Here is a 12,819-nt window from a genome sequence, read left to right as displayed (position 1 = left end):
CACGGCAGAGAGGGAGAGACCTTGCGTGTGTGTGTGTGTGTGTGTGTCTCTCTCTCTCTCTCTCTCTCTCTCTCTCTCTCTCTCATGTAGTGGTGACGCGTTCATATAAACGGCACCTAAACGCTGTAAAAAAAAAAATATTATGACATTTTAATTGTTTATTAATAAACAAGTGTTTCTGTGTCAGCTGCAAAGATGAAGTTGACACTGACTCGCGATCTTCGCAGTAGTGAACGCGCCGGAGAAAAATGCATTTCTTACGGATTAGCCTATAGCCTACTTTTATTTAGTTTTGAATGGTTCTGTTTAAAAGTAGAAATTTCAAGCTTTCTGTATATAATAGATATAGGATATTTCTAATTTGTTTAGGTCTGTGAGGCGAGTAGCCTAGGCTTACCTATACGCTGAGTTTCGGTTCATGTCTGAACGTGTTGTGATTATACAAAATAATGAAACATGGATTAAAATTAAGATAAAATTAATACAAAACGAAATTCGTTTCAAAGAGAGGCTTTGTGTTTTCTGTTTGATGTCTCTGTGAAAGTTTTAAAAGCATCCTTAATGGAGAACGAACGGTTAGGCTACATAACATGTTTTTTTCCTCAAATGCAAACACGAAATAAAAGACAAAATACTTTTTAAAAAGAAAATTTTTTGGGAAAAAATATGGATTTATAGCTTTTGAAAAAAAATCTGGATGGATTAATAGCGTTTTGGAAAAAAATATGGATGGATTTATAGCGTTTTGGAAAAAAAATATGGATGGATTTATAGCGTTTTGAAAAAAAATATGGATGGATTTATAGCGTTTTGAAAAAAAATCTGGATGGATTAATAGCGTTTTAAAAAAAAATCTGGATGGATTTATAGCGTTTTGGAAAAAAATATGGATGGATTTATAGCGTTTTGGGAAAAAATATGGATGGATTTATAGCGTTTTATAGCCAGGTTGTAAAAATACAGTATTGTGTATTGTGTCAATATGTCACCTCTAGTGTGTGGCCCGGCCCTTTGTTTATTTTTCTGTATTTGGCCCTCACTAAAAAAAGTTATAATTGCCTCATTAAATTGTGATTAAATATGTTATTAATTCATTTTGGAAAGATATTTCATGTCTTTACTTGTCACTTTACTTAACACAGTTGAAGTTTGAAGCCGTGTTGGTAGTAAAAATATTGTGATGGTAGTAAAATAGGTGGTAAAAAGGTAGTAAATTCAATTTAAGAATCTCTGTATAAACCCTGTATGAATGTTATATGAGTTTTATATGTTTCTACTAATACCATACACTTTTGCATACTTTTGTCATGTAAAACTCATATAAGTCTTTTAACAGTATTCATATATAATGCAAAAAAAACCTACAAGTTTTATGTGTGCTATTTAGTATGAAATGGGCCATAATCGGTCTGATTTTGTATAGGACATATATTGGCCTTATATGAAACACAGAAGGTAATTCTGTCCGATTTTAAGTAAGGAATATATATGGTTGCAGTATATGAACCATGCAGGTTTTTTTCATATGTGACCATGCCATGTGATGTTCTATTCAAGCTGCACCTGTACCAATAAACAATTGATTGTGTATTCTCACTGCAACCTGTGTGAAGCATGTTTATTTTCTGTCTTTAGCCGGTATCTAGTCAAGCTCTGTTTAACAGGTCCTGCATGGCAGAGGTGCAAAGTAACTATGTAGGCCTATTGAGTTATGTAATTACTTACTGTACAATTTTTAGTAACTTGCAGTAACTCTACATGTAGGCTAATCAAGCATGTTGAGATTGAGTAATTGTAACTCAATACATTTCAAGTCATGCTAGTCACCAAAGAACAAACATTGCATACATGTAGATCTTTTGCCAAAACAATCCATCAGTCATTTTTGTTAGTCGTGCAGAAAATGAAAAATGTAACTTCCCAAAAATGTAAAAAACATCAAAATAGGTCAAAGTTTACGCTGTGTTGAATTATGCTGATTAGTGGACTCTCAGAAAAGTTGCAGGCCTACCGTAACACTTCAAATAATAGCCCAGTCCCAGACGCCTGTCCCTTGGGGCAGAAACACATATTTAGACAAATAACTAGGGATGCTCGATATTATCGGCCGATATCGGTAAATATCGGTATCGGTTTTTGAAATGGTTTAAAATGACTAAAGTATGTCATTTTATACCTTATTGGAAAGCTCGTTTCCTCTCAAAGCGAATGAGAGTTTGTTGTGACATTTAAATAGTTTTTTTAAAGATTAAGTTTGTTGTTCGATGTAACAATTTTGTATTAATGTATTTTTTGGAGAGATGTTTTTTTTTTCAGAGATTTTTTTTTAAATATATTTTTGATTTGTTTACCGGTATGTTGTGACATTTAAATTGTTTTTTAAAGATCACTTTTGTTGTTTAATTTAACAATATATTTCTTGCAGTTCAAAGCGTCAAGTGTCTTGTATTTATCTTGGACTTATATTCATTCTTCGTTTTTAGTTTTTCTTAGATTGTTTCCTTAAACCATTTGGCATGGCTGGGCTTAGATAGGCCTTGCATGAATTGCCCAGTTAGGGCCCACATAAGATCCTTACAGAGCCCACTTTGAGCCCATAGGGGCATTCACGGTTGAATCCTGGTGCAAGCCCACTTTAAACTCCTTTAGGCAGGTGGGGCCCAAATGGGTCTGACATGAATTACCCAGTTAAGACCCACATAAGACCCTTACAGGTCCCACTTAAAACCCATCTGGGCATCCACGGCTGGCCCCCATGTGGATCCCGGGTGCAAGCCCATTTTAAACGCCCTTTAAGCAGGTGGGGCCCAAATGGGTCTGTCATGAATTGCCCGGTTAAGATCCCACATAACACCCTTATAGTACCCCCTATAAAGCCCATCTGGGCATCCACGGCTGGATCCTGGGTGCAAACCCACTTTAAACCCCTTTGGGCAGGTGGGGCCCCAATGGGTCTGGCATGAATTGCCCAGTTAGGACCCACATAAGACTCTTACAGAGCCCATTTAAAGCCCATCTGGGTAGATCCCGGGTGCAAGCCCACTTTAGACCCATTTGGGCAGGTGGGGCCCAAATGGGTCTGACATGAATTGCCCAATTAAGACCCATGCAGTACCCATACAGGTCCCACTTTTAGTATGTCTGGGCTTCCACGGCTTGCCCCAATGTGGATCCCGGGTGCAAGCCCATAATGGGGCCCACATTTGCCGCCCATGAAGCCCTCATCTGGGCCCCACATGTCATTGCTGGCTGGGAAGCTATTAAAATCTGTATAGTCACAGATAATTTAACAGTATATTAGTCAGTAGGTTAAACAGTGATTAGATAACGTTTTTTATTTAACGTTCTGGCCCATCCAAACTGGAATCCCCCCCCCAAAAAAAAAAATTGTCTGGCCAATCCGAGGCCCCCTGAACACGTGGGGCCCCAAGGCTGCAGCCTATGTAAGCCTGTGCATTAATCCGCGCCAGTGTACACACTTAACCCACCACCGTCCCTATCTCCGGTTCAACTTCCTGGTTTCGCGGGGGGAAGCCGTGGGGATGTGCCACTGGGTTGAAATAGAGGGGTTTCGCGGGAGATGGGTGGGAGAAACCATTATTGCAGGGGTGTTTTTGTGTTTATTACTTGTATGGGTTTTTCTCTATACTACAAAAGTGATTTTGGTGGGGGAGAAACGTTTGGTATGTGTTTGTTTATTTGTTGTTTGCTTGTTTTATTTATTATTTAATTATTTTCATGTGATTACATGGATGATTGTTTTGTTAGCAATGGGGCAATCTAGTGGGTGGGGCTACGGCTAGTTTAAGGCTGTATTAGGCCCCATGGCCTCAGTAGCAGAAAGGCTGTGCAGAGAGAAAGATCTGTGGCATAGTAATGCTGGTTGGTAAAGTGTGCAGGGTCTTGAGAGACGTAGCCTGGCAACTTAATGCCTATTTATTTTCTTTATGAACAGTTTTTGTTTTGCATTTTTTTGACTATCCTGACACTGTAAATATTTGCACGTCTTGAAAATATAAAGAAAAAAAAATAAACGAGGCTTTCTAGAAAACTTGCATCTTCCCTGACTCCGCCATCGGTCATTTTGCCACAGTAACGCAATACAATGATGATTGAGATATGAACTAATAAACCTTCCTCAAAAGCCTGATGATCATATAATTGATAATTTAGATCAAATATGATACAGTAGGAATTAAAGGGTTAAAATAACATTATTCTTGTCTCAGTTAAGATTAAAGGGTTAGTTCACCCAAAAATGAAAATTCTGTCAGTAATTACTCACCCTCATGTTGTTCCAATCATGTAAGACTTTCGTTCATCTTCGGATCACAAATTAAGATATTTTTGATTAAATCTGAGAGCTATCTCACTCCTCCATAGGCTTCCAGAGGGACCGAAACTCGCCGGCCCAGAAAGTCAGTGAAGAAAATGTTGAAATAGTCCAAGTGACTACAGTGGCTCTACATTAAGTTTATCATGCGACGACAATACTTTTTGTGCGAAAAAACAACAAAAATAACGACTTTATTCAACTATTAGTGTTCTTCAATGTGGGCCTCTGACGAGAGTTCACGGGAGCGCCACGACGCATGCGCGAGAACTGAGATTACGGCGTTCTTCTTCTACTACTACTTGTTACTGGCTGCTCACTCGTTAGGAGTATTATCGCCATCTACTGTACAAGATGACGTCCCGACATTGCCGGGAGCGCAAAACGGTCTGTTTACAAGCAGCTGAAGACGCGCGCTGTATGTAAAACTGTATTCGTAAATATGTCCGCAGATTTCGATGTAGATGAAGATTTGATTTTTTTTTAACCAACCATACTTATTTGAACCAGAATACACAGACATTGAACTACAAGAGATGGAAGATGCTGCAACACAACCGCAGTCTGCTTCTGAAAGACAGAGAGCATTGGACAGCTGATGGTGTAAATGTAATCAGTGCCAAGCGATGCCTACTGAGGCCATCCTTCAAAATATTTTGGTTTGCCGTAACAGCCAAAAAAAAAAAAAAAGGGGTCGGTTGGTCGGTCTATATATAGCCTATATTCTTTCTTCTTTTTTTTTAAAGATTCAATGTAGAGTTTTTGAGTTTTGAAAATGAGTTTTGGTTCATTTAAGAGACGAGCGCGCGGGCGCCTCCATGTCCTGATTATATTGCCTGCATGCTACAATTAATACAAAACGAAATTCACTTTAAAGAAAGGCTTTCTACAAAAAGCCTACAGTAGCCTACAGAGAAATTTAATGTCGGAGCGTCTTGCAGGTGAGCATGTGGGGGGAGAGATACGATTTTCGAACAATCATCAAATATTATATTATTTTGCTTTTGTAAAACTGTATTCGTAATGTATGTAACTGTATGTCCCAATCGATGCAGCACACGCTCTCCTGTTCAGGCCATCCTTAAAAATAGTCTTGTTTGCCATAACCCGACCGACCCTGTCAATTTAGGACCGACCCAATTAATAATTTTTTTACCCTTTTGGACTAAAAAAGTCCCCTTTGGTTTTTAAGTTGATAAAAAAACGACTTGCCGGTTGTAAACTTGCGTTAACTTGCGAAAGAATATAGGCTATATATAGACCGACCAACCGACCCCCTTTTTTTTTTTTTTTTTAGCTGTTACGGCAAACCAAAATATTTTGAAGGATGGCCTCAGTAGGCATCGCTTGCCACTGATTACATTTACACCATCAGCTGTCCAATGCTCTCTGTCTTGACTCTTTCAGAAGCAGACTGCGGCTGTGTTGCAGCATCTTCCATCTCTTGTAGTTCAATGTCTGTGTATTCTGGTTCAAATAAGTATGGTTGGTTAAAAAAAAAATCAAATCTTCATCTACATCGAAATCTGCGGACATATTTACGAATACAGTTTTACATACAGCGCGCGTCTTCAGCTGCTTGTAAACAGACCGTTTTGCGCTCCCGGCAATGTTGGGACGTCATCTTGTACAGTAGATGGCGATAATACTCCTAAGGAGTGAGCAGCCAGTAACAAGTAGTAGTAGAAGAAGAACGCCGTAATCTCAGTTCTCGCGCATGCGTCGTGGCGCTCCCGTGAACTCTCGTCAGAGGCCCACATTGAAGAACACTAATAGTTGAATAAAGTCGTTATTTTTGTTGTTTTTTCGCACAAAAAGTATTGTCGTCGCATGATAAACTTAATGTAGAGCCACTGTAGTCACTTGGACTATTTCAACATTTTCTTCACTGACTTTCTGGGCCGGCGAGTTTCGGTCCCTCTGGAAGCCTATGGAGGAGTGAGATAGCTCTCAGATTTAATCAAAAATATCTTAATTTGTGATCCGAAGATGAACGAAAGTCTTACATGATTGGAACAACATGAGGGTGAGTAATTACTGACAGAATTTTCATTTTTGGGTGAACTAACCCTTTAATGTATGATCTTACGTCAGTTTCTCCAGTTTACAGTGAGGATCCTTCAGTTCATCAGAGAGCAGCGTCAGACCTTTATCTCCTATTATATTCCCAGTCAGATCCAGTTCTCTGAGGTGTGAGTTTGATCTCAGAGCTGAAGCCAGAGCAGCACAACCTTCATCTGTGATATTACACCCACACAACCTGTAGAACAACGACACACACTTTAATCTCTCAGTTCAGCAGGAACTACACAACCACAGAGAGACTGAGATATTAAATACTAAATCTGTGTGGGTATAATGTTTTTATTACTTTTTGTTGACTTTTGCTGTATTGTGTGTAAATTACGATCTGAAAAAAATATAAGGAGAATAATCCCTTATGTAGATTTTTTTGTATAGTTATCCAAGTGTGACTTGTTTAAAAAAATCAGGCCAAATTAATACTGCCATTGACAACAAAGAACAGAGAAACACAGAGAAACACACACAAACACACTCACACTCACACACACACACACACACACACACACACACACACACACCCCTAGTGATTGTCCTCAGACTTACTCTGCTGATCTGGAGGCTTCAACTACAGGCAAGAGCTTCTGAAGAACTTCATCCGGTGACGTGTGGTTTTGGTCTTGACTGATGCTTATGTATTTCTTTAACTCAAACTCATCCAAACACTCTGAGGTTAATAGAGCAAAGACAACAGCTGACCACTGTGACGAGGACAATCTGGTGCTTGAAAGACCTCCAGATCCGAGACACTCCTGGATTTCATTTACGAGAGAATGATCACCCAGTTCATTTAAACAGTGGAACAGATTGATGTATTTCTCTGGTGAGGGATTCATTCCTATTCTCGTTTTAATGTGTTCAACCGTTTTCTTTTTACTGTACGAGATGTTTCTAACATGCGTCACGAGGCCTTTCAGGAGCGTCTGATTGGACTCCAGCGAGAGACCCAGAAGAAACCGCAGGAAAAGATCCAGATGTCCATTTCTACTCTGCAGAGCCTCGTCCACGGCTCTCTGGTGCAGGTCAGATATCGTGTGACACGTGAACTCGTGTGCATGTTTTGAGATGAGGGTTTCATTGAGCACATCCCTCTTGTACAGCAGGAATGAAAGCAGCACATAAAGAGCTGCTAGATGCTCCTGAATGCTCAAATGAACAAAGCAGAAGACTTTCCCCTGATACAAGCCCAACTCCTCTCTGAAGATCTGAGTGCACAATCCTGAGTAAACTGATGCCTCTGTCTCATCAATGCCACACTCTCTCAGGTCTTCCTCATAGAAGATCAGGTTGCCTTTCACAAGCTGCTGGAAGGCCAGTTTCCCCAGTTTGAGGATCATGTCTTCATCTTTCACTTTCTTCTTATAGTCCTTCTCATGTTTGATGTTGGTCTGAATGATCAGGAAGTGTGTGTACATTTGAGTGAGAGTCTTGGGTATTTTTCCTTTCCATGATTTCCTCAACATCTTCTCTAAAACAGTGGCTGAGATCCAGCAAAACACTGGGATGTGGCACATGATGAAGAGGCTCCTTGATGACTTCAGGTGTGTGATGATTTTATTGGCCAGACTCTGATCACTGATTCTCTTCCTGAAGTATTCCTCCTTCTGTGGATCATTGAATCCTCGTACCTCAGTCACTCGATGGACACACTCAGAGGGAACGAGATCGGCTGCTGCTGGTCTGGAGGTGATCCAGATGAGAGCAGAGGGAAGCAGATTCCCCGCAATGAGGTTCGTCAGCAGCACGTCCACTGAGGCTGATTCAGATATATTACACAGTTTCACATTAAAATCCAGAGACAGACGACACTCGTCCAGACCATCAAAAACAAAGACCACTTTATATTCATCACTGAATGGTTTAATTTCTTTTGTTTCAGGGAAAAAGACATGCAGAAGCTCTGAAAGACTGAGTGTTTTGTCCTTCATTAGGTTGAGCTCTCTGAAAGCAAGTGGAAACATGAGCTGGATCTCCTGATTCTCAGTCCCTTCAGCCCAGTCCAGGATGAACTTCTGCACAGAGACTGTTTTTCCAATGCCAGCGACTCCCTTTGTCAGCACAGTTCTGATGGGTTTGTCTTGTCCAGGTAAAGGTCTAAAGATGTCAGAGCATTTGATTGGTGTGTCCTCTGTTGCTGCTCTCCTGGATTGAGTCTCAATCTGTCTCACCTCATGCTCATTATTGATCTCTCCACAATCACTCTCTGTGATGTAGAGATCAGTGTAGATCTCATTCAGCAGTGTTGGGTTTCCCTGCTTTGCTGTTCCCTCATACACACACTGAAACTTCTTGCTCAAATTTGATCTAAAGGTCTTGAGGGCTTCAGTATCTTGAGGGCCACTACTATAATATATAAAATAAAATTGTAAAATAAATAATATACATACATTGTACCAGGATATTGTATTGCGTCAAGTCTATGTAAGTCTCTTTGGATAAATGTCAAAAGTCTGTCAAATTAATACATGTAAATACAAACATGTAATCAATCAATGTTTAGTAAAGCACTTACCTAAACCCAGGATCAGAGTCTCCACTGAAGTTACGTGTAGGATCCATTGACTGGTCACTCTTCATGGACACACAGCTGCGGTCTGGAGGATCTGGTCTGTGCATTGAGAAAAACAGAATATTATAAATGTAATTCACACACTCTTATTTTCAGGACTTTTGTAATGAACCGATTCAGATGACTGAAATAATCCATTAATATTTATTATGCTGTTGGAGACTTTACAGCAAGTGCATATCCACATATCTGAGCAGTTGATTAAGATCTTTTAATTAATAACTTCTGAAATGCATTTAGTCCCTTTACAGCATTAATAATGCACTATTTTCTTATTTTCAACTTAGAAGATGCAATAAGATAAATGTTCAGTAAAGTGTTTACCTAAACCCAGGATCAGTGTGTCCACTAAAGTTACGTGTAGGATCCATTGACTGGTCACTCTTCATAGACACACAGCTGGGGTCTGGAGGGTCCGGTCTGTGCAGTGAAGTTGAAAACACACTCTTATATTAATCACTTTTGTAATGGTTGATTGTTCTTGTTGACTGAATAATTTGGTTAGTATGTATTATGCTGTTGGAGACATAACAGCAAGTGCAACAGTTATAGTGGTCATACTGACAAATCAGAGTTGTTAATTAAGCTCTTCTTTCTGAAATGCACTCCATAGAGCAGAGGTTTTCAAACTGGGGGTCGTCCAGTAATAGGGTAATATATATCTTCATTTTAATGAATCGATAACAATTCTTAAATCCCAAGATCGATCTTTAAGTCTCTGCCGTTTCAGTTTGTGTCAAAACTTTACTAGACATTATATAGCGCGCCTTCTATCCAATAATCGCATTAAGCTTTGTGTGTTATTACTTTCGATAAGAAACAAAGTCTCATCTTAAAAATTATGTATTTTTTTTCTGGAAATTTAAACAATAAATGCTGTTTTGATGTTTCCTTGTGTTTTCATTAAACTTCCTAGCATTTTGATTCATTCTCTCTCATGCCTGCTCATTTTCACCAAGCATTACAGGTATGTTATAATGCTACTCTGTGCGCTCGTTGCTATGCGGCTACTATGAGACACTTGTTGCACACTGGGGTAAGATAGATCGATATTAGGCACGGTAAAAATGTTACTCGCGGTAAATCAAGAAAACAAGATTTAGACATTTAGACTAACTGTGTTGAGCTATGTAACAATGATTCTGTCGAATAATGTATGCAAACAGTTGCTCGCCTGTCTAATAAAATACATAATATATAAAACCATTTTTGGTGTTTCCATGGTTTCTACTGAAAAAAAAACGGAAATTGAGGGTAACGCGGGTATGATGTAATTGATAGGCGACGCATGGACACGGTCGGTGTCCTGGTTAAAATTGATTACTTCTCTGTATTTAAACATTATTGTAAACATTTGGGATAATGTGAGTGCACAAGTCAACAAAATATATAACTCTGTTCTAGTGGTTTTTGGATATTTTAATCCAAATATATTACATATTGTGCATTTAATTATCTAATTAACTCCAACACTTTTACTTTCCCATATAAACACAGAGCAGTGTTAAATTAACACCGGGGATTTTACTGTGTACAGATGTAATAAGATAAATGGTTTAGTAAAGTGTTTACCTAAACCCAGGATCAGTATGTCCATTAAAGTTACGTGTAGGATCCATTGACCGATCACTCTTCATGGACACACAGCTGGGGTCTGGAGGATCTGGTCTGTGCATTGAGATGAACACAAGTGAATATAGGCTAAATCACACTCTTAAATTCATGACTTTTGTGATGAACCGATTCAGATGACTGAATTAATCCATTAATATTTATTATGCTGTTGGAGACTTTACAGCAAGTGCATATCCACATATCTGAGCAGTTGATTAAGATCTTTTAATTAATAACTTCTGAAATGCATTGCATACAGTCACTTTAGTCCCTTTACAGCATTAATAATGCACTATTTTCTTAGTTTCAACTTAGAAGATGTAATAAGATATATGTTAAATACAGTGTTTAAACCCAGGATCAGTGTGTCCACTAAAGTTACGTGTAGGATCCATTGACTGGTCACTCTTCATGGACACACAGCTGAATCCTGGAGGGTCCGGTCTGTGCAGTGAAGTTGAACACACACTCTTATATTAATCACTTTTGTAATGGTTGATTGTTCTTGGTGACTGAATAATTTGGTTAGTATGTATTATGGTGTTGGAGACATAACAGCAAGTGCAACTGTTGCATAATGGGGTAAGATAGATCAATATTAGGCACGGTAAAAATAGTACTCGCGGTAAATCAAGAAAAAAAGATTTAAACATTTAGACTAACTGTGTTGAGCTGTATAACAATGATTCTGTTGATTAATGTATGCAAACAGTTGTTCGCCTGTGTAATAAAATCATCATGGCTTGGCTTCGCGAACGAAGATTTAGGAAGGACATCCACATCATCTACAGGCACGCTGATGGCTGACGAGGCCTATGCGGGACAGGCAGGTCCTACCACAACGGCTGCAGGTAAAGGTCTGGTCCAGGATAGGTGCTGAGGGGACATGATTTTTTCTTCTTCTCCTTTTGTCCTCCTTACTGGCCCTGCGGGCATCTTCAAAGAGGGAGGTAGCCTGATGGACTGTGCACCGCCAGGAGTCGCGATCAGCTGCTTGTGCTGCCCACTGAAGGTGATCCATGCAGCAAGCGTTGAGGGACTTCTTCAGGGAGTCTTTGTATCGCTTTCGTGGTGCCCCGATGTTGCGGTAGCCAGAGGACAGTTCCCCGTACAGCACGATCTTAGGTAGGCTGTGGTTCTCCATCCTGGAGACATGCCCTGCCCAGCGAAGTTGTACCTTGAGGACCATGGCCTCGATGCTGGTAACCTCTGCTAACTCGAGGACTTCAGTGTTGGCGACGAAGTCACTCCAATGAATGTTGAGGACTGTGCGGAGGCAGCGCTGATGGAAACGCTCGAGAAGTCTCAGGTGATGACGGTACGTGACCCAGGCCTCAGCGCCATACAAGAGAGTGGTCAGCACAACAGCTTTGTATACACTGACCTTCGTGTCTTTTTTAAGGTTGTTGTTGCTCCAGACACGCCCGTATTGTCTGCAGAATAGTGCATTCAGTTTGCCTTGGCCAGCCTGTTGTCAACTTCTTTGTCGATCTTGGTGTCAGACGAGATAACGCACCCCAAGTAGCTGTAATGGTGGTAATAAGATAAATAGTTTAGTAAAGTGTTTACCTAAACCCAGGATCAGTGTGTCCATTAAAGTTACGTGTAGGATCCATTGACTGGTCACTCTTCATGGACACACAGCTGGATTCTGGAGGGTCCGGTCTGTGGATTTAGTTAAACACAAATCTTAAATTCATGACTTTTGTATTTAACTGATTCAGGTTTAGATTTTGATTTAGATTTGAACAAACATGAGCACAAAACAATTACCTACAATTACATGCAGACAGACACAGACATCAATAATCAGCACATGAATCTCAACAATCAAACAATCAAAGGTGCCTTGGAAGTCAAAGAAGACATGCATGATATGCATTAGGGATGATAAAGTACTGTATATATTATTCCCTTTACCCCAATGATTGCATTTGCTACTGGTTTTACATTACTAGCATTTCACAACGTCCAAGATAAAATAATCATTTTTAATTCCATCACAGACCTCATTAAGAATCAATAAATGTTTAGTACAGCATTTACCTAAACCCAGGATCAGTGTGTCCACTAAAGTTACGTGTAGGATCCATTGACTGGTCACTCTTCATGGACACACAGCTGGGGTCTGGAGGATCTGGTCTGTGCATTGAGATGAAACGAATAAATAAATGTAATTCACACACTCTTAAATTACTCACTTTTGTAATGAACTGATTCA

General features: G+C 39.7%; 1 protein-coding gene across 1 annotated transcript in view; it reads right to left on the bottom strand.

Annotated features, from left to right (window-relative positions):
- The window catches only part of LOC309494997 (uncharacterized protein), a 730,899-nt gene that overhangs the window by 574,935 nt on the left and 143,145 nt on the right, over positions 1–12,819 (bottom strand). The window contains exon 15 of the mRNA XM_082164514.1: positions 6,423–6,564. Coding sequence (XP_082020640.1) covers positions 6,423–6,564 — 142 coding nt within the window. The remainder of the gene's footprint in view (positions 1–6,422; positions 6,565–12,819) is intronic.

This window comes from Leuciscus leuciscus (assembly GCF_965113295.1).
Source record: "Leuciscus leuciscus genome assembly, chromosome: 3".
NCBI classification, from domain to species: domain Eukaryota; kingdom Metazoa; phylum Chordata; class Actinopteri; order Cypriniformes; family Leuciscidae; genus Leuciscus; species Leuciscus leuciscus.
The sequence above is the reverse complement of the archived record's forward strand: the minus strand, read 5'-3'. Positions and strand labels throughout refer to the sequence as shown.